Source organism: Crocuta crocuta, unplaced genomic scaffold, assembly GCF_008692635.1.
Source record: "Crocuta crocuta isolate KB4526 unplaced genomic scaffold, BGI_CrCroc_1.0 scaffold180, whole genome shotgun sequence".
In the NCBI taxonomy this organism is placed as follows: Eukaryota; Metazoa; Chordata; class Mammalia; order Carnivora; family Hyaenidae; genus Crocuta; species Crocuta crocuta.
The window spans coordinates 5,943,183-5,967,958 of NW_027527549.1; the positions used below are offsets into that span (position 1 = coordinate 5,943,183).

The following is a 24,776-nucleotide window of genomic DNA, read 5'->3' on the forward strand; positions in this document are numbered from 1 at the left end:
CCTGACATGGGTTTCAGCTCTATTCTCCTTTGTGAAATGGGAAGACTCAGCATAAAGATGTGAGGAAGCTTTCTCACTTCAGAACTTGTTGAGAGATAGGAGAAGTCAACCAGGTGGAGATAAAAATACTAGCTTTGTTATTGATAGAAGCCAGGCTGGGCCACTTGATGAAGGTGTGTGGCCAGTGGACTGACTTGAATTTGATGGACGTGCTCACCCATCTCAGGCACGGCCCCCATAAGATGGATGGCACAGAACAGCGGGAATCTGGGCTTCCTGTAGGCAGGTAGTTCCTGAAAGGAGAGCAAAGGAAAGGGCTGAGCCACACCTGTGTCTCCCAATCGAGTGAGACCCTTCTCTGTGCGGGGAGAAGGGAGTTTGGGTAGAGAGGCCAGGTGTGTTTCTCTAAGGGATGTCCCTCTGCATGAAAACAGCCAGGGCAAAGGGGGTTTCCTTCTAGCCCTGGGATTAGGGGAGGGGTCCATCAGAGAACCTAGGGTGGGGGCATGGGTTTGGAAGTGGTAAGAGCCGGTGAGGTGAGGGAGAGTGAGCACACTGCACTCAAGGCTTTCCGTTGGGACAGGAGTGGAAATACGGGGTCTGGACCTACTAAAGTCTCCTCTCTCCTTTACTCTTCAGCACCCCCAATGGGAATAGCCTCAGCGCTGCAGAGCTCACCTGTGGGATGATCATGTGTCTGGCCAGGTAAGTCCCTGACTCCTCAGCAGAGCCCATCTCTTGGGTGTGTCCGTTATTATGACCTCCCTAAACAAAGTGACCTGGAGACACTTGGCAACACGCAGACTGCAAAGAACCGTCAAGGCCATCAGGCCTTTAGGGATCATTCGATGCACTGCTTCTAGTGCACAAAGGTCAGGTGGCTTCTTGCAAGTGGGAGGGGGGCTCGGCGTGACTGCTCAGTACCTGGGAGCAAGCTCATTGAGCAAATAACTGTGTATTCTCTTCCTTTTCTCGTTAGTCATTTCCTGCTGTCCACTGTCCACATCATCCTCTGGCTTTTCAAACTCTAAGCCTCAAAAATGCAGTTTCTGCTCCCTGGAATATCCTTCCCCATTGTCTCTTTTTTTCCTAAGTCATCCAGTACTTTCTTTTTATCACACTCATTATTAAAAATTCAAATGGGGGCGCCTGGGTGGCTCAGTCGGTCCACTTTGGCTCAGGTCATGTTCTCACGTTTCGTGGTTTCGAACCTCGCATCTGGCTCTGTGCTGACAGCTCAGAGCCTGGAGCCTGCTTTAGATTCTGTGTCTCCCTCTCTCTCTGCCTCTCCCCCACTCGCGCCTGTCTCTCAAAAATAAATAAACATTAAAAATTTTTTAAAAATTCAATTAACTTTACACAGATGTAAAATAGAAGAAGCGCTCAACATTTTTATTTACTTGGGAACATTTTTGAGTGAACTAATGCCAGAATGTAACAGCTTCCATGCCTGAGAGACTTCTCACTCAACAGAGGTTCCCAGACTTTGCTGCACATTGATATCATCTGAGATGAGAATATTAATGCCTGGCTTACATACCCCAAATTCTGATTTAATTGGCATGGAGTGGAACTTGGCATTGGGATTTTTTAATAAACTTTTTTTTTTTTAAGTTTATCTATTTGGGGAATGGGTAGCAGCAGAGAGAAGGAGAGAGAATCCCAAGCAGGCTCCACACCATCATGACACCTGATCCTATGACCCGTGTGATCGTGATGTGAACTGAAATCAAGAGTCAGACGCTTAGCCAACTGAGCCACCCAGGTGTTCCAATAAACTTTTTATTTCAGGAGTTTTAGATATACAGAAAAGTTGTAAAGATAGTAGAGTTCCCATATACCTCATACTTAGTATCCCCTATTATTAATATCTTACATTAGTATGGTGGATTGGTCACAACCAATGAGCCAATATTGAAATATGGATACTTATTTTTTAATGACAAAACTGAGATTTAAAACAATTTTTTAATGTGTATTTATTTTTGAGCGAGAGAGACAATTAGGGGAGGGGCAGAGAGAGAGAGAGAGACATAGAATCCAAAGCAGGCTCCGGGCTCCAAGCTCTCAGTACACAGCCCGATGCAGGGCTTGAACTCATGAACCCTGAGATCATGACCTGAGGGAAAGTCGAACGCTTAACTGACTGAGCCACTCAGGCGCCCCTGATATACAATTTTTTTTTTTTAAACAAAGGGTAAACTTTATTCGGAGTTAGTTTTTTGGTCCTGATACACAATTTTTAACTAAAGTCTCCTCCATCATCTTTCTCTGGGTAACTCTTCTTCTCAAGATGAAGCAGGAGTGTTAAGTTGTCTAAGAAGCTCTCTCTAGATCCCCCAGCTAGGCTGTGTCCCTCTCTGACTCCCCTGGCCTTCAGGAGTCACTGTCCTGTGTCACTGTCCCTACAGCTCTCTATTGTAACAGCATGTAGCAAAAGCCGCTCTGGGCTCCTTGTACCTACCTGTGGATTCTTAACACAAGGGAACTCAAATGGTCAAATGCCTTGCTCTCCCAGCAGGAATTCTGGGAGTACGGGCCTCTTGAGTAGAGGGGACAGCCTAGGAACTCATGGATATGACACATAATGTAGTAAAATGAAGGTATTGAACACTACTGTTGAATAGGCCATTCAGGCACTTCTGTGGTCAGTGGGGAGGGCAAGGAGCCAGCAGACAGGCCAGAAAGCTCGCTGGGTCCCTTCACACACTCTTAGATGCTAAACCAGAGGAACTCAGGGAGCCAGGGCTCCATACTTAATCTACTCGGGCCTGAAGCTTCTCTGGCTCAGAAATTAACTCTCTCCCTCTTAGACCTGCTCTCCTTCTTGCTGCGACAGGGTCTGGAGGGGTTCAGCTTTGTTCTAACTCTTCCCCAAGATTTCCGCCTGAACTCTTAGATGTTCACTGATACTCACTGGCCAGTGAAGATGGGAGGAGACTGGAGAAAAGAGCTTAGAAGGGGTCCTTGAGCTGGCTGTCTGCAACTTGTAGAACCCCTGGGCTGGATGTATTTCTCCCTGGAGAAGTGCAATGGCCGCATGCCCTGGTTTCACTCGTGCAGTTAAATCCAGTGGTGTTCTTGGTTTTTGAGTGAGAGACGTCTCTATCAGCTTTCGGTCTAGTTAATTCTCTTACTCTTTTTCTGGAGTGGAAGGAAAGGCTTGGAAGCCAGGAATAATTTTTCTCCTGTTCTAGGACCAAACTTTATTGAAAGGAACAGGTAAATTAGAAGGATTTCAAGGAAGTGTCCCATTTCCAACCTCTCATCCAACAACCTTACTCATCAAGGATACATCAAAACTAAGAAACGAGCACCCTGTGGGGCCCCTGAGTGGCTCAGTCGGTTGAGCGTCCAACTTTGGCTCAGGTCATGATCCCACGGTTCATGGGTTCGAGCCCCATGTTGGGCTCTGTGCTGACAGCTCAGAGTCTGCTTCGGATCTTCTGTTCCGCTCTTTCTATGCCTCTTGGAAGGAAGGAAGGAAGCAAGCAAGCAAGCAAGCATGCACCCTCTGAAGGTGGAACAGCCAGTCTCTCATACCTTCTCATATGTTTGCTCAGACTGCTTTTCCGGCAGAGCAGCGACCGCACAACGGGAGCCGTGGACGTAAGGTTGAGAGCATTGAGCAATGTGGGTGGAATGGGCCTCACGGTGGGGACTTTGAACAGGCGGCAGGAGTTCCTGAGGTGCAGGAGAAAACAGTGACACAGAAAGAGAGGAGAACGCCACCTATGTAGATTTCATCTTCCCGGCTTTACCTTCTCCTTCGTGAGTCAGCCCGGCTACCACTTGGTTCTCCGGAGACCCCTCGCCCCCATCATGGTCCTCCCCGGACTGGCCCTGAGAGGACCCTGAAATGTTAAAGCCTGGGGAGGATTCATGAGGGTCTGGGAATGTCTTGTGCCCCCCGGTGCTACACGCACCTCTCTTCGACAGCACTGGTGGCTCAGGAGGGCAGAGTAGGGCCTGAGCCAGGCCTGAGAGGGGGTGGGTGGGCTCCGTGTCACTAGGCCAGAGGCATGTTCTCAGGCTAGCTTTGCCAAGAAGGAGCACTTCCTCAAGGCAAGTCGTTGTCCTTGGGACAGTCCTGAAATGAGGACCCGCTACTGAGCCCTCATGGGCCTGATGGGAGTTTCTCCCCAAGAAGCCTGTTACTCAAGCTTTGTGAGCTTACCTGTGACATCCCAGGGACACAGATGTCCCCGCAAGCTGACCTTCAGATGGAAGTGTGTCGGCAACGTGTAGACAGGAGTACATTTTTTATAAGAATTCAGGGAGATGGAGATACAGGGACAGTATGTTGGAATCTCTTTTTACACACGTGTGCCTGTGCGCATGCACACACACAACACACACACACACACACACACACACACACACACACACCCCGCCCTGAGTTTAGTGGCTGGCGGGAAAGACTGCATTTCAGTACTTCAGAGACTAGCTGTGGAGGGGATGTCCTTGGCTTTGAGTCAGTGAAGCTACTTCCATTGGGGTGAGGCTGTTCAGGGTGTTTAATGCTCCCGTTGTCTCTCTGCAGGCAGTTGTGAGCATTACAGGGGCTAAGGTGCACCTAAGTATTTCTTTTTTTTTTTCTTTAAGTTTATTTTTTTTTATTTTGAGAGAGAGAGAAAGCGAGCTCTTGGGGGAGGTGGGGAGAATCCCAAGCTGGCTCCATGCTGTTAGCTCAAAGCCCAGTGTAGGGCTTGAACCCATGAACCATGAGATCATGACCCGAGCCAAAACCAAGAGTCAGATGCTTAACCAACTGAGCCACCTGGGAACCCCTTGTCTATGTGTTTATGGAGTGTCTAAAAAGAAAATAAACAGTTTTTTAATGTTTATTTATTTTTGAGAGAAAGAGACAGAGTGTGAGCCGGGAAGGGGCAGAGAGAGAGGGAGACACAGAATCCAAAGCAGGCTCCAGGCTCTGGGCTGTCAGCATAGATCTAGCCTGATGTCAGGCTCGAACACATGAACTGCGAGATCATGATCTGAGCTGACGTTGGACGCTTAACTGACTAAGCCACCCAGGTGCCCGCTCCTTAAACATTTTAAACATTGTTTCCTGTCTTTTTCACTTCCAGAGAAGCCTGGATGACATGATCTTACCCTCTCACTTCTGATTCTGCCCTAACTTTCTTCGTCCCTTCCAGAAGATAGGTGGAAACTCAGACCTTCATGTTAACCAACAGGAGGACATAGGCTGGGTGTTGGGACAGGGGTCGATATGGACCCCCCCCACCCCCATCCCAGGGTAACCTGAGACAGCTGTGGCTTAAGAAACTCTCAACAAGCAATTAAATAACCAGCTGTCTGTTGATACGGTGGAAGATGTAGGTTGCAGCCTTGGATGGAAAAGGAAAAAGAAAATCCTTGAACTTCCTTGATGAACTTGATGTGATTAGAATTGCTCAATACCCCATTTTGTTATCCCCGGGAACCCCAGAGGGTTGGCTCTTGCTTCTTACATGCCGAGAGTCGCTCCGTGTTGAGGTGGAATCAGAACCTCTACCCAGAGTCCTGGCCAGAGACAGAAATCCCAGGGCTCCCGTCAGGCCTCGCTGGGGGTTTCCCTCTGCTCCACTCCCTTGACCCTCCCCTTGACCCTCCTCGGGGTCTCTGCACCTGAGCTCCAGACCCAGCCTGAGCTTGGTTCCCCAGGGGAATGATGGGCAGAGGTTGTGGCTGTGCAGCCCTCCCCTTCCCCGTGCCCCCTCCCCGCCCCCCTCAGCCTGTGTCTGTGTCCTTGCAGACAGATTCCCCAGGCGACAGCTTCCATGAAGGACGGCAAATGGGAACGGAAGAAGGTGAGCAGCCGCCCCGCCCCGCCCCACGTGCCTTGGTGCCCGGGGTCCACTCTGCCGCTCACTTTGGCTTCTTTGCCTTTTGCTTATTCGGTTGCAGTTCATGGGAACAGAACTCAGTGGAAAGATCCTGGGAATTCTTGGCCTGGGCAGGATTGGGAGAGAGGTGGCCACTCGTATGCAGTCTTTCGGGATGAAGGTAAGAGGTTGGCGAACCCCTTGGACGTCGGGCTCTCTGTAGCAGTTTCAGGGGAGAGGCAGCTTTGCTTGAGAGAAAGTCACGGCTTTTTCCTAGGAGGCTCTGACCCTCCTGTAGAGCCCCTAAGTAGGTAGTGTAGCCGGGGAGGGGAGGGATGTTGGCCTGCCATTCTGAATGCCTGGCCTCAAAATCTGGGAATAACTTGGTGGAGGCCGCTCAGCTCTGGGGGGAGTGATTGCCCTGAGTCCCAGTGGAGCCGAGGGCCTGTGTCCTCCCCCGCCATGAGGGCTTCTTGTTTTGCTGTGTCTGAATTCCCTGTGAGAATTCAGAAAAACAGGAGCATATTTGCAGCCGTAGAACAGAGCAGCTCTCCATCCACCGGTGGGCTTCCCTCCGAAGTGCAGAAGAGACAGCAAGTGCTTCCGCATGTGCCGTGATGCGATGTTCAAGCCTTCGGTGGCTGGAGCACCTCCCGTATTTCTCAGAAATCCTCCCTGAGCGCCGTCTCCCTCCAGGACCCGCTTTATTGTATCTGGGAACTCTGGTTCTGGGTGAGGGAGAGCTGTCAAAGTCAAGAGCAGTGTCATCCCCTCAGGACGGTCCAGAAGACCTCAAGAAGGGGAGGCTGCCGAGCCACACAGAGGAGGGCACATTCAGGCAGCTCAGGGTGCTGGCTGACACCTCCTTATTCGCAGGGGCTGTTGGGGGGGATCGTGTGTTCAAACTGTAGCCAGGAAGCCTGTCGTTAAACATCAAGGAAAAACAGTTTCGACAATCAGATCTTTTCTAGAAAAGTTTACATAGAGCCGCTGTGGCATTCTCCCTTTCTCCCCTCCTTCCTCCCTGTCTTGANAGACCTTATAGATTAACCCTTAATTTTATACGGATGTCTGGAGTTTGTAAGTATTTGCTAAGGCCTCCAGCAAACAGAAGATAGACAAGAACCCAGCTGGGCATCCCGTTATACCACGTCCCCCTCTCCCTCCTGCCCCCCTTCCCCACCACATTTATTTACGCCAGCCGGATGTCTTCCCTAAGCCTCGGCACATTGTTCTAGATCCCTGGCCTGGCAGGATCTGCTGGTCATGAGAACATAACCAAAGTAGTCCCTTCAGTGCAGAGACGGCGAGGTACCTTGTAAGCTGAAAGCTATGCTTTCTCTTCCTCTTTTTTTGAGGGATTAAGGTAAAGGCTTGGCTCTAGAAGCCGGGGGCCAAGTGAAGTAAGAACTTCACTGATGACACAGCGACTTGGAGAAGGTTGGGACAGCGGCCATCCATTAGGCTCACTCCCCTTCCCCGGCACACCGGACTCCCTGCACACTCTGAGGGGGTGCGTCTTCTGTACATTGTAACACGTAGCTGCTTCACTTGGGGGGGGTCTCTGAAGGGTCACTGTTGGTTGTCTTGCTTTTGGGACAGGATCCTTGTAAACCCCTGAAACATACCTTGGAATGCCTCCCCCCGCCCCCGCCCTTGAGAGCAGCCCTGGTCACTTCCGTGTGGCCCAGGGGGCCCTTGTTTATACTCACTGTGCACTTTGACAAGCTTCCTAACGTATTCCGAGTCCACATGAATTTTGCCGCAGGGCAGACAGATGGCTGGCCTGCGGGTTGCAGAGACCCTCATTGATGTGAGCAGTTGTGAAGAGCAAGATTTTCTAAAGGGCAAAGAGGGGAGATGGTTGAACAGACTGTGAAAGAGCCGGTTTGTCAGCATCTGGGCAGGAAACCATGATCGGTGTTCACTACACAGCTTGTTTTACATGCGCCTTGTTCTGTCTTTGGAAACCAATCATAGCCTGATTGATCATGGAAATCCCCAGAGGTCTTTTTTATTTGGGTGATTTAAAATTTTATTTAAAATGTTCACTACACAGCTTGTTTTACATGCGCCTTGTTCTGTCTTTGGAAACCAATCATAGCCTGATTGATCATGGAAATCCCCAGAGGTCTTTTTTATTTGGGTGATTTAAAATTTTATTTAAAAAATTTTTTAAGGTTTATTTTTACTTTGGAGAGAGAGAGAGAGAGAGGCAGGGCATGAGCAGGGGAGCTAGCAGAGAGAGAGAGACATAGAATCCAAAGCAGCTCCAGGCTTCGAACTGTCAGCACAGAGCCCGACGTGGGGCTCGAACTCAGGAACTGTGAGATCATGACCTGATCTGAAGCTGGACGCTTAACCGACTGAGACACCCAGGCGCCCCTAAAATTTTATTTTAATCAATAGGTGAATGTATTCTTACGAAAGCTGAAATCTAGATCCTTATCTCCTTGAGTACCTCCCCAATCTTGGTCTCACAGGAAACATCAGTTTGGTGTGATCACCTTGGACTTTCTTCTATGCATTTACATGGAATGCACACCATTCTTTGCCTATAGAGGGATTCTGTGCCTATTGAGAACAGACTATTATACATGCTGCTAACATAAAAATGTATGTCTTGTAACAAATACATGTACCATATTTTTAAACTATTGTGTGGAATTCTATTGTGTAGGCAAACTGCTTGTTATTTGGCCACTTCCTCAGGGATGGATGTTTAGATGGCCTGGAAATGTGGACTTAAGTAAGACATTGGTGAGGTCTTTCATGATACCCTTGGGGTTAAGACGGAAAGTATGAGCTGGGTGCTAAGGCTTTAGCTGAAGCCTTTGGTCAAAGATAGCCCTGTCTCCATCTGGAGTGAGCTGGTCCACGATGGTGAAAGGCTCTGCCTTCTTTTTCATCAGTGGCCCGTATGACAGGAAGCAGGGAGAGATGGTTAATTCTTTTTTTTTTAAATTTTTTAATGTTTTATTTATTTCTGAGAGAGAGAGAGAGACAGCATGAACAGGGGAGGGTCAGAGAGAGACGAAGACACAGAATCTAAAGCAGGCTCCAGGCTAGCTGCCAGCACAGAGCCCGACACGGCGCTCAAACCCACGAGCTGTGAGATCATGACCTGAGCCAAAGTCAGACACTTAACCAACTAAGTCACCCAGGCGTCCCAGAGATGGTTAATTCTTAAGAGTGTGGAGTTAGGTCCTACAAGACGTTAAAAAGGCTAGAATGCTAGTTGTGCATCCTAATGGAAGTCTAGCTAGAATACCTGTCAGTGCCCTACATATGGGTCCCCAAAGCAACTAAACATATTAGATGTAGAGGTGTTGTTAAAAAGCTTTTGTAAGGGAGGAGACCTTTGGTGGACATAAATGCAGTATAGTTAAAAGTAGCATGGCTGATAGAAAAGGTAATGTGACTTTTGGCAGCATTAAAAGAAGTACGGCTTCCAGCACAAGGAAGGTGACATTCCTCATGCTCTGTACAGTCAGACGCCGAAGTCTTGTGAACCCATGCTCTGTGAGACTGAAAGTTCTGGAGGTGGAAGGTGATGGTTTGAGGCTCGTGTCNAACAAGGAAGGTGACATTCCTCATGCTCTGTACAGTCAGACGCCAAAGTCTTGTGAACCCATGCTCTGAGACTGAAAGTTCTGGAGGTGGAAGGTGATGGTTTGAGGCTCGTGTCTGTACTTCCTAAGCAAAGGTTGAAGGTACTGGGGTCACTGAGCCCCATAGTGACTTGGGAAGCAACCTAGGAGGTTCCCAAATAGCTAACAGCCAGTCTGTGGAAGAGTGTAGTGCTCTAAGCCATGGATCCAGGGAGCACCAACAGGCTCAAGCCGAAGGGGACAGAGCTACGGCCAGAACTGGCCCCAGACGGAAGGGAGAGAGCTAAGCCTCCCACTCATGCAGAGGCACCTGTGAGACTGGTTAAGTGCCTGGCCAGCATGAGGACGAGGTGGAGGCAGTGGCAGAGAGGTAGAAGCAGACGGCCTGCAAAGCTCTGATATCTCCAAGCACCTGTTACCCACGGGCTGCACATTTCTTTATAACTTAGCAGGAGGTTCACTCTGCGGTAATTGGAAACAGGATAAAATTATTAAGGACTGTGGTTTGTTACAGGAACTTGGGAGAACGCCGTGATTAAGGACAGAGTGGACCAGGAAGCAGAGGGGGCCCTGAGTAGTCCCGTCGGGCAGTTTAGGCAACAGCAAAGCATGTGAAGATTATCTTTATCACCCACTCCTCTCCTTGGCCCTGGGGGCTTACCCTGTGCTTTAATCTGTCACCCAGGCTGTTAATCACTAATGAGGTTGTTAATGGACGACTAACTTCCAGCCCCTTCCAGAGTATTGTGATTTAAGAGTTGACCCCTTCATGTCACAGGAGAGATTGTCAGAGACTCTCCCGTGCTCAGATGTTGGGGATAGACTGCCCCCTTTCCTGTCCTTTCTTTGTCACCTCTGGTCACTTAGGGAAGGCCGGGGGGGGTGGTATCCTGGACATTGGCTCTGCTAGGGAGCTTAGCCGCCTGGCTTCCCAGCAGCCCCGGGTTGAGTGGGTGTTGGGGCTGGTTAGGGGAGAGCCCCCCCCCCTTTTGCTGCTGTTCCCAACCAGCACAGGCCCGGAAGGGGACTTCCCAGGCCCCCTGAGAGCAGCTGCTGACTTGCTCTGAGCCACATGTGTGTTTCTGGAGAATTCTGGCCGCCGGTAGCCTGCTGGTGGTCTGAGTCACCTATCTGAGTCTCGGGCTCTATAGTATTCTTTCTGCCTGAATATTTTTCTCAACCTTGTTGGTGCATAACACGCTGTACACTCGGAGACCTTCATGCCAGCACGCCCCCTAGAATGTGCGATCGGACCCGAGCCCGCCAGGAGCTGAGCCTTGTACTCCTGTCCAAAGTTTTTTTTTTCTGAGGAGCGGACAAGCATCTCTTAACAGTTACTTCATGGCCGGTGTTGTGATGAAGCTGAAGCTGGCCCCGAGGGATGGACATTGAACCCGAGGCACCATTTATCACTGATCTCTCTCAGACCCAGCTAGTGTTTACTGAGGTCTGCTGTGTGTCAGAGCCTGTGCTCACCGTGACCCTGCCAGGTCGGTATTGTTACCCCAGTTTTACAGATAAGGAAACTGAGGCATGGGAAGGCTGTATGACAATGTTCAAGACACCAGGACTAGAAAATGGCAGAGTCCAGCCTCAACTCCAGGTTTCCTGACTTCAGGTCTGGGGCCCTTTGTCCTGCACCACCACGGTCTTCGGGCCTGACCCATACAGGCCACAAGGTCTCTGTGCCCTGTCACTGTGCTCCAGCTTCCTCAGGACGAAGGCTCCCTGGGGCAAGCAGCTGCTATCTCAGTCTGGGAACTGCGTTTCCTACTCCCCTAGAGTACTGATTTTCCAGTTCTTCCCAGAGCCTCAAGCTCCAGAAAGGTGCCTTAGGGACATAGGAAGGGGACCCTCGGGAGACAGGTGATGGGGCTCTGGGCCTTCACCTCTGCAGCCTTGATCGGTTTTTATATCGCGCTTCTGTGTAAGATTTCATTGTGCAAAGGGGAGAGAGTTCTAATTTTAAGCCAGAAGAACTGGCTGTGGGGTGGGAAGAGGGTGTGATGGGGAGGCCCCTTTGTTGGAGGCTCTTTCCCTCGAAGACCCCCTTGCTCTCCGGCATCCGCTGCTAAGCCAGAGGGCCCAGCGGAGGCCAAGGCAGCCTCTCCTGCCTTCTGTGACACCCGCTAGGAGGTGGCTTTGCATGAAAAGCTAGGCTTCTGCTCATACCCAGCAACAGGAGTGTGTCCTGAGGCCGGGATTCACCGGGGGGCCCCTTGTGGGTGTCCCTGAGGCTCCTCTCAGAACAGTCTTCAGATGGCATGTGCCTGGAATCGCTCCAGCTTCTGTCCAGCAGCACATCTGACCCTTGTCAGGACATGTCAGGACCCCACTCAGACATAGGTCTCCAGGGCCCAGTGTCACCCTTCCCTGCTCCCCCCACATGGACTCCTGGTGTGAGAGCCCCAGCTCCTGGCCAAGTTCACCTCCCAGCTTCCCTGAGGATCTTGAGTGAAAAATGAAGATGGGTTTTCTCAGCCGAATTCTTCCCTGCATTGTCTGCAGTGGAACGAGAGAGAGAGAGAGAGAGAGCTGCATCGGGTGGAAGACGCCCGTCTCCACCTTCCCCATCTGCAGGCCCCCCCCCCATGGGGACACTGGGCCAGGCTTTGCCCGCGGGACCCTTCCAGCATCTCCACCCTGGTTCTTGGCTCCTGAGAGCCCAGAAGCCCTAGAGTTGCATGAACTTGGTCTCCATGTGGCCTGGCTTTGTGGGCTCTGCTGGTGTTCCCGGCCTCTCCTCACTCACATGAACAAAGTACATCTGGATTAAGGATGAACGGGGCCATTGTTCTGGATGGCTCAGGACAGACAAATAGGACTTGTAAGGACACGGGCAGAGACCCTGTCTCCTCCCCTGGACACCTCATTGTCCCCACAGAAATGAATAGGTTCCATCTGAAAGGAATGACCACTTGGGCTGGGGCGGTCATGACCTTGTGATCCTACAGCCTCTCCCCCCAAAACTTCTCCGCCTTGGCTTTCCTGGTGCCACGAGGCAGATGATGAAAACTGTGATCTGAAAGCTATACCTGATTCATAACCATTTCAGTTTCTTCTCTGGAAGGGCTGAATTTTATTTTAGTTTAGTTTTTTTTTAAAAAATTTACATCCAAGTCAGCATATAGTGCAACAGTGATTTCAGGAGTGGATTCCTTAATGCCCCTCACCCATGTAGCCCATCCCCCTCCCACAACCCCTCCAGCAACCCTCTGTTTGTTCTCCATATGTAAGAGTCTCTTATGTTTTGGTCCCCCTCCCTGTTTTTATATTATTTTTGCTTCACTTCCCTTATGTTCCTCTGCTTTGTATCTTAATTTCCTCATATGATTGAAGTCACATGGTATTTGTCTTTCTCTGACTGGCTAATTTCACTCAGCATAATACTCTCTCGTTCCATCTGCATAGTTGCAAATGGCAAGATTTCATGGTATATATACACCATATCTTCTTTATCCATTCATCCATCGATGGACATTTGGGCTCTTTCCATACTTTGGCTATTGTTGATAGCCCTGCTATAAACATTGGGGTGCCTCTGTCCCTTTGAAACAGCACACTTGTATCCCTTGGATAAATACCTAGTAGTGCAATTGCTGGGCTGTAAGGTAGTTCTTTTTTTTTTAATTTATTTATTTTTATTTTTTTACAAATAGTTTATTGTCAAGTTGGTTTCCATATAACACCCAGTGCTCATCCCCATAAGTGGCCCCCCTCCATGCCTGTCTCCCCTCTCCCCCCCCACACCCATGAGTCCTCAGTTTGTTCTCCACATTCATTTTTTTTTTAATGTTTTTTTTTTTTAATTTATTTCTAGGAGAGAGAGAGACNACCCAGGCGCCCCTGTTCTCCGCATTCAAAAGTCTCTCATGGTTTGCCTCTCTCCCTCACCCCCACCATTTCCCCCCTTCTTCTCCCCCATGGTCGTCCTTTAAGTTCCTCCTAATCCTCCTAGTTCTATTTTTTTTAAGATTTTTAAAAATGTTTTTTTATTTTTTAATTTTTTAAAAATGTTTTTTATTTATTTCTGAGAGAGAGAGACAGCAGGAGCAGGGGAGGGTCAGAGAGTGAGGGAGGCACAGAATCCGAAACAGGCTCCAGGCTCTGAGCTGGCAGTCAGCACAGAGCCCGACGCGGGCCTCAAACCCACAAACCATGAGATCATGTCCTGAGCTGAAGTCGGACGCTCAACCGACTGAGCCACCCAGGTGCGCCTGTTTATTTATTTTTCAGAGACACGCACACACAGAGAATGAGCAGGGAAGGGGCAGAGAGAGGGAGGGAGATAGAATCGGAAGCAGGCTCCAGGCTCTGAGCTGTCAGCACAGAGCCCGATGCGGGGCTTGAACTCATGAACCATGAGATCATGACCTGAGCAGAAGTCAGACGTTTAACCAACTGAGCCACTCAGGTTCCCCGGGGTAGTTCTATTTTTGATTTTTTGAGGAACCTCCATACTGTTTTCCAGAGTGGCTGCACCAGTTTACATTCCCACCAACAGTGCAAAAGGGTTCCTCTTTCTCTGCATCCTCGCCAACATCTGTTGCTTGACTTGTTGATTTTAGCCATTCTGACAGGTGTGAGGTGGTATCTCATGGTTTTGACTTGTATTTCCCTGATGACGAGGCACACCGAGCATCCTTTCATGTGTCTGTTGGCCATCTGGATATCTTCTTTGGAGAAGTGTCTGTTCATGTCTTTTGGAAGGGCTGAATTTTATATAGAAAGCTTCTTTGCTGTGATTTTTCTAAGATAACTTACGTTTCCCCCAAAGAATTGATGATCTGTGGGGGAAACACAACAAAGCAAGAAAAGCACACCGGAGCAAAAGCTTCCACCACCCAGCAATGACCACCGTTAAAGTGTCTGAGTACAATGTTTTACGTTCTACTTGTTTATTTTTGTTTAATCCCAGGCCACCTCTGAACATTGTAGGGTTCACCTCTAACGTTTCCGGGTTAAGGGAACGTCCTTTTCAAGGAATATTGAGTTCTTGAAAATCGGAACAGGGGAGGACTTTGAAATCATCCACGAAATTCCTCACCTGAGGATGAAGACCCAGGTCCGGGCCTCCTGGGTAGTGTCCACACCTTGGCCCTGCAGGTGTGCCTAGGTCACTTGTCTGTCCTGCATTCTTGAGGACATGGATGCCTTTGAGATTTTTATGGCTGCGACACCTCCTTCCCCCAGTCCGTGCTGCTGACTTGGACCAGGCTGATGGAGGGAGGCCGGCGTAGACCAGACAGAAAAGTGGATTAAGTCTTTGCTGTTGAAAGAGGTAGATGCTTCCTGGCTGCTTGTGCTGGGTTGGTAATCTTCAAAGCATTGCCCTTGCCGAGACATGTGTGAGTGGCATGCAACACTCTTCCTGATGCAGGAGACATGTGTCCATCTACTACACCCTTATCTTCTCAGGAGGTGCTGTGACCCTCCCTACCTGATTAAAGGGGGGGGCACTAGGGGCACAGGCTCTGAAATCCCACTCCACCATTTGCCACTGGGCATGACCTTGACTAAATCATTTCACCTTTCTGCCTTAGTTTCCTTCTCTGTAAAATGGGGAAATCATAGTGCCTGATCCATTGGATATAAGTTGGGGGCACCTGACATAGGAAGTGGAAAAGGAGTGTTTGCCATTATGAGCTCTGATGGCACGTCCTTTCTTCTGAGCTTTCTCTTCTCCAACTGCCTTTCCCCTCACCGATATATGACCTTTGCAAATATGAGGCTGATGGAGTTTGTACCCCCAGAGTTTTCTGCCTGTCCCCCGATCTCCCAGGAGTCAGCCTCCCTTCCTTCTCAGCAGCCTCGGAGAGGTCACTCTGTCTTGGGGATCTCCTCCTCCCCTTTCAGCCCAGAACCTTCTTCTGGGTCCCTCCCAATCCACAGTTCCTTTATGTCTCCCTTTCCCCCACTCTTTACGTCCTTGTTCCTCACCCCCATCAAGCCTGTCTTGTTGAAAGGATCCATCTCTAGTCAGTTAGACGTCTGTGTGATTAGTCACCAAGTCATGCCTTCCAAGACTAGATGCCCTTTAAGCCTTAAAGGAAACTTCAAGAAGGGACCAAACAATCTCTGCTGATGTGTCTACCCAGTGTCTAGTCTTGATCTCTGCTCATGCTGCCCTACCCCACTCACCCACCCCTGCTTCCTCACTCTACTGAAGTAGTCAGTGCTCCTGCCTGCTCTCTGACCCTGTGGGTCCTGGGCTGTGGTCAGCCTATCCTCTCTTCCCTGGTGGCACCCCACGAGTGCGTCACTGCTCCCCAGGTGGTCGTACTACCCCTCTTGGGCTTTCTGCTTGCCAAGAGTTTCTGAGCTCCACCTTAACGCACGCACGCGCATGCGCGCTGCTCTTGCAACTGTTCATGGTTAAGAGTGTGAGCCTCCCTTTGCATTCGTTCCTCCTCATGTGTGAGCCCCACTTTCCTCCGCTCTAAAGTAGAATAGTGCCAACTTTTATTGTATTCTTGTGAGAGGTAACCGGCGTTTGGAAAGGTTTAGCAATAGTGCTTGGTAAACAGTCAGTAAACAGCCACCAACACTAAAATTAACATTGGCATTGACTCCTCTCTCCGTGTCTCCCTCGCTTCTGACCAGACTATAGGGTACGACCCCATCATTTCACCGGAGGTCTCGGCCTCCTTTGGTGTTCAGCAGCTTCCCCTGGAGGAGATCTGGCCTCTCTGTGATTTTATCACTGTGCACACACCTCTCCTGCCCTCCACCACGGGTACGTGTGTCCCTGCTGATGGGTTGTCCTCAGAAGCCACAGAGCAGATCAGGGCGGGCCCTCCATCCAGGCCTTCTGCAGACGCCGGGGACCAGGTCCCTCGGGCGCGGCGTCTGGTGATGCTTTGTTAGCTGGCCCCACACCACGTGGAGGAGGGGTGAGCTAGCTGGGAATACACGGGATGCACTGGGTCACCATGTCCATCCCATGGTTTTTTCCTGGAGCCACTGCTGGCCTTTCTGAGTCTGGGGCCTGCTCAGCGCATTAATGCCTCGGGCAGTACTAGGGTGTTTCTAAACTGAGTTTGGTCTAAATTTGGAATGGAGACTCTTGCCCTGGGGTCTGAGCAGGGAGAGGGGAGACCAGAGAGGCTGTCGCCCTGCAGGAAGGAGGCCAGCGGGGGAGGAGCTGCTGTGGGCAAGGGAGGGGCTGGGACTGGAGTCTGGATACCAAGCACCAGCGCTGCAGGAAAGCTCTTCCTTCCCTCCAGGCTTGCTGAACGACAGCACCTTTGCCCGGTGCAAGAAGGGGGTGCGTGTGGTGAATTGCGCTCGGGGAGGGATCGTGGACGAGGGAGCCCTCCTCCGGGCCCTGCAGTCGGGTCAGTGTGCTGGTGCTGCGCTGGACGTGTTTACGGAGGTGAGTGCCCAGGAGAGGAGAGGAGCAGTGAGCAGAGGGGCCTGGGGCAGGGAAGCCCAGCGTGCACAGAGGCCTTCGGCCTGAGGTCCCTAGCATCCGCAGTAAACAGGAGAAATTGTGCTGCCAAAAATCCCACTCTTGTGGTCTGAGGAGCCTTTGCAGAGCTTGCTCCAGAGACGGCCCTGTTGTCTTTTGCAAAACTCAGATTTTAAATGGGACCCAATTCCTGGCCTCAGTTTCCCCCCACTGCTGCCTTCTGGGAAGACGGTGCAGCAAATCAGTTATGAGGATTTGAGGCAGGGAGGGATCACTTGGGGCGGAGTGTATAATGGGTTGACGCAGGTCTCTGATGAAATGAATCCCTTTGCCAAGAAGACCTTCCACCCAGGGTCCGTTGGCGTCTCCTTTCCTCCCTTTCCTTCCTCTCGTCGGGGAAGGAAAGGAAACCTGAGGATAATGGCCTGGTGCCGGGCCCAGGCTGCCCTGTCTTTCTGCAGGGGAGCTGTCTGCTATCATGCCAGATGGAATGATGGACAGGGCATTTTCCTGCGAATCCTGTTGGCCTCTCTCAAAAGTCCCGGCACCAGCATCAGAGGTCCAGAGGAAAGAGCAGGAATTTGGGACTACGCAGTGAGGGGTTGCTGGTTACTTTCGGCAGGGCCTTGGCGGGTCCGCAGCCATCTCTGAGCCCCGTAGCGCTCACTGTGTCTTCCCTGTCCAGGGACACAGCACTTTGGGTTCGTATTCCTGGCCACCACCCTAACTAGAGGATAAGCTTCTTGAAGGCAGAGGCACACTTGGCCCTTCCCCAGCCCAGCACCTCCCTCTTGCTGTCTTTGGGCTTCTCATGGCACCTGCCACTGTGTGGACAGAAGAGACCTGAGTGACATTCCCAAAGGCAACGTGCTGGGCTCAGCAGAAGGATGGGCGGGATGCTAGAGGGTGGACCACTTGTTGTGGTGAGAGCCAGAACGTGACGGTGTGTGCAGAGGGCCTACCTGGTGAAGAGAAGTCAGTGCTGCACGGATTCATAGGGAAAGAAAGACCAGTAACCCCAACAGTAGCCCCCACTGGCTGACAGCCTCCTGAATTACATAATCTGCACAGCAGTGTTACCAGGTGGCTAGTATTAGCCCATTTTATAGATGAGGAAACTGAGGCTCAGAAAGATGGGTGGAGATGTACCTGAAGACGCATAAGCCGCGGAGCTGAGATGCAAATCCCATCCGTCCTTCTGTCCACTATGCCATGGCGGGACAGTGACGAGGAAACTGGGCTTTGAGACCAGCCGCAGCCCTGGCGAGACTGAGGCAGAAGGCGCCGCCACCCCTGCCCTCCTCTCTGGTTTCCCCGGGCAGCCGACCCAGAGGTGTCTCTTTCTGGGTAGGAGCCGCCGAGAGACCGCGCCCTGGTGGAGCATGAGAGCGTCATCAGCTGCCCCCATCTAGGCGCCAGCACCAAGGAGGCCCAGAGCCGCTGCGGCGAGGAGATTGCCATCCAGTTTGTGGACATGGTGAAGGGGAAGTCCCTGGCGGGGGTGGTAAGTACAGCCAGGCCGCCAGGGGCCCAGGGTTCAGAGGAAGGAGCAGGAGGAGGGGATCTGGTTGCGGGTTGGGGGTGACCGCTCTGGTGAGCAGTTATGCTGAGTGGGTTCCACCCTGGGAGCAGGAGATCAGGACGCCCCCTGAGCCAGGCCTGTGGGGGGGGTGGCAGGGGCCGCCCTGTCCCAGCCTCCATAGCTGCGGGTGTGGGGGGCGGGGGGTGGCAGGGAGATGGCTCAGCGCTGCTACACTGTATCCTTGCTGCTGAGACTGTGGCTCTTCCCAGGGTCTGGGCTCCAGAGAAAGGTCCCTTTGTTCTCCACAAGCCTCGGGAATGAAGGAGTGCGGCCTGAGTCATGCTGGACACTGTGGGCAGTGGCGGCTGGGGGGGCCNCAGCCCCAGAATGAACCCCCCACGCCTCCTCTCCTTTCCCAAATCATGGCCTGCTATCCCTACTTCCTGTCTTAGCTCACGCTGGGCCCTTCCTGACACGTTTCTCCTTCAGTCCTGTCTCAATCATTCGGTCTTTGAATGTTCTTTAAGCTGCAGAAGGTACCAGAATCTGTCCTAGTCCTTTGGGGGACACAGATGAATAAGGAAAGCATAGCTCTCTTTCAGGGGGACCCCCACCCCTTCCCAAAGACTTGCTTGGCCTTTCTAGCCCAGTTTCAACCCTTTTGCGAGAAACCACATTCTCTCTTGTTAAGATTTCATGAGTTTCTGTCTTTAAATTCTGAATCATTATTCTAGGAGAGCCAAGGCTAGTCCCCAACCTTCCCCGCTGAGCCCTAGCATGGCAGTTCTGACTGCCGGGGACAGACTGTAGCAGGAGAGCCACAGGGTGCTTTGTTCAGCCCGTCTGGGCCACCCTGCCTCCTATACCCTGAGGGAGTGAGGGAGCCAACTGCTCCCCCGAGGGACCCGCCCCCCCCCCAGGGCCAGCCTGGTGGCAGCTACAGGACGGTGGTCAGTGACCACACTTGGCCTGCCCATCTGTGTGCCTGTCCCTCTCTATTTGGCGTCATTTGGCTCCTCAGAGTGGGGGCCACTTCCTCACTCCCTTTGCACATTTAGCTTCTGAGCAGCCCGCCCACCCAGATGATGCTCTGGGATCCCGACCGAGGCCCCGGGCAGTGGCCAGTGTCCGCCAGCTGGGGCTGGGCTCTTCCCTTTGCCAGGCAGCTGTCTGCCCTCTCGTCATAGCCCTCAGGGGTTCCTATGGTGCCATTAGGTAGTGGTGGCATTCCAGGCCTTTCCATGACAGGGGTTGCTGACCACCAGCTCCATCAAATGGCACCACAAGCTGTTCCCGTCTTCTATTGGAGGTAAACTCCCTTGGTCAAAGCAGTTAGACTTGGGCAAATTTAAAAAAAAATTTTTTAATGTTTATTTATTTTTGAGAGAGAGAGAGAGAGAGACAGAGTGCAAGCAGGGGAGGGGCAAGGAGAGAGGGAGGCACAGAATCTGAAGCAGGCTCCAGGCTCTGAGCTGTCAGCACAGAGCCTGACATGGGGCTCAAACTCACGGACTGCGAGATCATGACCTGAGCTGAAGCTGGATGCTCAGCTGACTGAGCCACCCAGGCACCTCTCATCTTTTTTTTTTAAGTTTATTTATTTATTTTGAGAGAGCATATGTGGGGAAAGGACAGAGCAAGAGGGAGAGAGAGCACCCCAAGCAGGCTCTGTGCTGTCAGCACAGAGCCTAAGCAGGGCTCAAACTCATGAACCGTGAGATCATGACCTGAGATGAAATTAAGAGTCAATGCTTAACCAACTGAGCCACCTAAGAGCCCCACCCTTTTTTTTTCTGTAGAGTTTATTTATAGAGCCAGATCATCTTGAACCACCAAATGGAATCGAAATTCTGACCCAGGACAAGCTGGCTTTGTTATCAAGCTCCTTGTGTGGGGGTCCAGCCCTCCAGACCCTACACCCTACACCCCCCTTTAGCTGCCCAGCTGCCTCGCAGTGGCCTCCACATGGGCCAACATCTGAAAGGCGATAGGATCAAGAGTATGTGAATCCAACTTTATAAATTGTGATACTTGGTCAAAGTGAGTAATGACAGTGTAAATACTCACTGTTTCCTAATTGAGGTAAAAAATAAAAAGGAAGGCATCCTAGAGCGACTTACCACTGCGGGTCCAAGTGATCTGTGACTCGCCATACAGCTCACGTCAAAGACCCACCTTCTACTGTGCTGTCCAGACCCTTCCCCAGCACAGGAAAGACCTGTCGCCCGTGGAGGCTGGCACAGTTCAGGGAGGGGGACACACCTTTGTCCCCCTTCTGGAAATTTGGAACGGGCTTAGCCTTTTGCGCCCTCTTCTGGTTCTACAGCAGTCCCGAGCTGAAGGCACCAGTTACTGCCTTGTTGGTGACTGATGGAAGTTCTCTTCCCCCAACCCCCGGGCACCCGAAGCAAGGATGGGTCTGTGCCTTCTGCTGTCCACGTGGAGCTGCGGTTAGGGGCCGAGTGGGGCAGGTGTGCCCTGCCCCGCCTTTTCCTGACCTCAGCTCTGCTCCCCTTTCTGTGCAGGTGAACGCCCAGGCCCTCACCAGTGCCTTCTCTCCGCACACCAAGCCTTGGATTGGTCTGGCAGAAGCCCTGGGGGCTCTGATGCGAGCCTGGGCTGGGTCCCCCAAAGGGACTGTCCAGGTGGTAACACAGGGTGAGCTGGGGACCCTGCAGAAGGAGGGGAAGAGGGTTGTATCTGCAGCAGGCCAGAGACAGGGAGGGACCAGGAAGTGCTTTGATTCTAGCCTTGTGACTGACCCCATGCCCCATGTTATGTCTGCCTATGGCTCACTTAGTACCCAGTGAGGACAGGGGAGGGGCTCAGAAAATCACCGGGAAATACATGTGATTTTCACCAGTCACGTTTATATAGTATTTTTAAGTGGGTCCAGCCTGTGCAGACAAGAGACAGGGAGACCAACCGTGCAGACGCTTGCCCCCCACCGTCCATGGCCTGCTGTGCACCGGCTCCCTTGGGAGAGCTTGGGGGTGGTTAGATCCTGCGCACTGCCAGTAATAGGCAAGGTCAGCGCCAGGGGATCCCCGGAGGAAATAAGGCAGGGAACTGGGCAGCTGTTGCTGGCTCTCTGCCGGGTCAGGCTGGAGTGGGGGCCCCCGGGGCAGTGAGGAGGTGGTGACCCAAAGCCCGGTGCCCGTGCGCTCCTGCCCGCTCCTGTGTTGTTCACTGAACAGTGATCTGACGGTAGCTCCTCCGTCCCTAGGAAGCTCCCTGAAGAATTCTGGGAACTGCCTGAGCCCCGCAGTCATCGTCGGCCTCCTCAAAGACACTTCCGCTCAGGCGGATGTGAACTTGGTGAACGCCAAGCTGCTGGTGAAAGAGACTGGTCTTAATGTGCGTGCCCCTCGCCACCCTTTCCTTTCCCTCTGGTCCCTGCCCTCCTCTCCCTACCTTTCCCGAGCATGCTTGCAGCCCTGCTCGCCGAGTGCCTCACCCCCGCAGCGCAGGTCACACAGCTGACACTGTCCGCCTGTGACAGGCAGTCATTGCTTCTCCATCCGCCCGCCTCTGAGTGTTGCCGAGGGAACTCGGTGCGCTTGATCGTGCTTTGTGTAGAAGGGCCACGTGAGAACGGGAGGCCGGAGCAGCACCCCTGCTTTACAGCTGAGAAAGACGGGGAGTCAGGCTGCATCTGGCCCAGCACGCTTAGTCTCTGACTCCGCTCAGTGCTCCTCTTACCCTAGCACCCAGTTTCTTGATCAGCTTGCAGACTCTGGAAGCCACCTCCGCAGCCCTCAGGCCTCCCGTTCGGTGCCTTCCCCTCTGGCTCCCTTTTTATTTATTTTTTTATTTTTTTATTTTTAATTTTTTTAATATTTTTCTTTATTTCTAGGAGAGAGAGAGAGAGAGACAGCGTGAGCAGGGGAGGGTCAGAGAGAGAGGGAGTCACAGACTGAAACAGGCTCCAGGCTCGGAGCTGGCAGTCAGCACAGAGCCCGACGCGGGGCCCGAACCCATGAACCGCGAGATCATGACCTAAGCGAAAGTCGGACGCTTAACCGACTAAGCCACCCAGGCGCCCCACTGGCTCCCTTTTTAGATTGCAGCCTGGAGCCGTGGGCAGGGGGTGCCACACTGGGTCTGCCTCCGGGGCAGGGCCCGCCCCCTTCCTCCTCCTCCTCCCTGGCTCCTAGCCTTTAGCTGGACCTGGCAGACCTCTCTGTGCCCTCCCTTGAGGGAGGCTGCTGCCTGTCCCAGGAAGCTAATGCTCAGGGGCACCAGACTTAGCCCATGTGCCCTCTCCTCCGGCCCCGAAGTGCCGAGCCTGTTGACCAGGCCGAAGCGCCACAGACGGGCAGTGAGGGGGACACAGAGGGTGGACATGGTGGGGCTGGCAGGCGTAACGGTGCCCCTTACCTTCTCCCCGCAGGTGACCACCTCCCACAACACTGCTGGGACAGGCGAGCAGGGCTGTGGAGAATGCCTCTTGACCGTGGCCTTGGCAGGTGCCCCCTACCAAGCTGTGGGCTTGGTCCAGGGTACCACTCCTGTGCTGCAGGCGCTCAACGGAGCCGTCTTCCGGCCCGAAGTGCCTCTCCGCAGGGGCCTGCCCCTGCTCTTGTTCCGGGCTCAGTCATCTAATCCTGCGATGCTGCCCACCATGATTGGTGAGGAGGGGTTTTTGTAGGCTTTGCCTGTGCCCTTGAAGTGGGCGCGAGTGTGTGTGTGTGTGTGTGTGTGTGTGTGTGTGTGTGTGTGTGGCGCGCGGGGGTGGGCAGTCTCCTCCGTGGACCTTTGTCTCCTGTAGCCCCTCTCTGTCCCTTATGGCATTTCTGCAGCACGGAGGGTCTGTCCTGCCAGTTTCCAGAACATCTGGGAAGTGGATACCGTGTTCAGAGGGAAAGGGCCTTATCCCAGGTTCACAGAGCCGTGTGGCTGGGGTAGAACCCCGGCGCCCCTATTGATGGCCTGCTCACCATATTAATTAAGCACGCCGCGTGGCTGTGCCTGGAGAGCTGGGTCCCAGGAACTCTGAGCCTGTAAGTCTAGGGTTCCCTCTCCTGCCCGCGGGCCTGACTGCAAGCAAGCGTGTGCAGACATCCACTCCAGCGGTTGTGAGTATCTTGGACCTGCCCCAGGCCCCTGGCGCTGGGCCCCTGGGAGATTTGGAGCACTTCCAGCTTTGGCAGAGGGTGTCCACAAGACCTCAAAAACCTAATTTCACCATCCTTGCCAGCTGACCAGAGGAACTTTCCCCTGCTTTTCTCCTTTGCTGTTGGTCCGCTTAAAACCGACAACAGTGACCAAATCAGGCAATTGCTCTCGAAATCCGTGGCTGGATCTTCCCTTCCCCACCTTGCCTCATGGTCAGGGTGTTTCTAAAGAGTCTCTGAACAGCGAGGGGAGCTGGGCAGGTGCACCACTGTTCTATCTCTTAGCTTTGATTCTGAGACTGTCACACACACACACACACACACACACACACACACACACACACACACACCCATTGCAACTTTGATCCCTGCCTCTTGCTTCTCCTTCCCCCATGCCCTGTGCCCACCAGGGGTTTGTCTGTCTACTTCCCAGGCCTTCTGGCAGAGGCAGGCGTGCAGCTGCTGTCCTACCAGACCTCGGTGGCGTCAGGTGGGGAGACCTGGCACGTCATGGCCGTCTCCTCCCTGCTGCCCAGCCTGGATGTGTGGAAACAGCATACGACAGAGGCTTTCCAGTTCCACTTCTGAGCTCTGGGGGATTTTTTTAAGAAACCCTGCCCACTGTGATCAACCGAGAGAGGAGAGCCACGTCTCTCGAGCTGCCACTGCTTACTCAGCGGACCTCAGCTGACATCCCTAGAGCAGCGATAACCACCCAATAAAAAGCCTACTCCAAACCTTCAATGCGCTTCTGTCATTACCCTGAAGAGCCGCCAGAGGGCGCCCGCAGGCCGCCATGCGCGAGTCTCGGCTTCAGAAGTGAAGGGGGTGTGGCGGAAGATGGGGGTTAGCCAAGTGCCTGCCTTGCTTGGCTGTGTGCTCAGAAGAGGGATCCCTCTCCTGTCTGTCTCTCAGGCCATTCAGGTGCATTTTTGCAAGTGCAAAACTCAGTGTTTCCAAATCCGATGGTGTTTCAGGTTCCTTCCATCTGGGAGTAGACATGCACACAAAGAAACAGAACTGCTCAAACGTGTACAACATTCCGTGTCAGGCGCCAGCCCAGGTGATTTGCCTAGGAGGAAGCTTAAAACCCAGGCTGTTTCCAAAGAAGTTGCCATTCGGTGGGAGGGACAACACGCAGAGGCTCCTGGGTGTGGTGAGGTGTGTGTGAATTCTGTTGAGTCCAGAAGAGGCCGGATTTGAGCTGAGGGTGATACCCCAGAGGGGTGTGGAGGGTTTCAGAAGAGGAAGAACAGAAGTGGGAGTATGAGGCATTGAGAATACTTG

General features: G+C 52.4%; 1 protein-coding gene across 1 annotated transcript in view; it reads left to right on the forward strand.

Moving 5' to 3' along the window:
- The window catches only part of PHGDH (phosphoglycerate dehydrogenase), a 32,919-nt gene extending 8,686 nt beyond the window's left edge, over positions 1-24,233 (forward strand). The window contains exons 3-12 of the mRNA XM_077767569.1: positions 640-705; positions 5,759-5,813; positions 5,911-6,009; positions 16,043-16,175; positions 16,666-16,814; positions 18,202-18,354; positions 20,898-21,030; positions 21,599-21,729; positions 22,766-23,003; positions 23,923-24,233. Of these exons, the coding sequence (XP_077623695.1) occupies positions 640-705; positions 5,759-5,813; positions 5,911-6,009; positions 16,043-16,175; positions 16,666-16,814; positions 18,202-18,354; positions 20,898-21,030; positions 21,599-21,729; positions 22,766-23,003; positions 23,923-24,077 (1,312 nt within the window). The 3' untranslated portion in view covers positions 24,078-24,233. The remainder of the gene's footprint in view (positions 1-639; positions 706-5,758; positions 5,814-5,910; positions 6,010-16,042; positions 16,176-16,665; positions 16,815-18,201; positions 18,355-20,897; positions 21,031-21,598; positions 21,730-22,765; positions 23,004-23,922) is intronic.
- Positions 24,234-24,776: the final 543 nt, after the last annotated feature.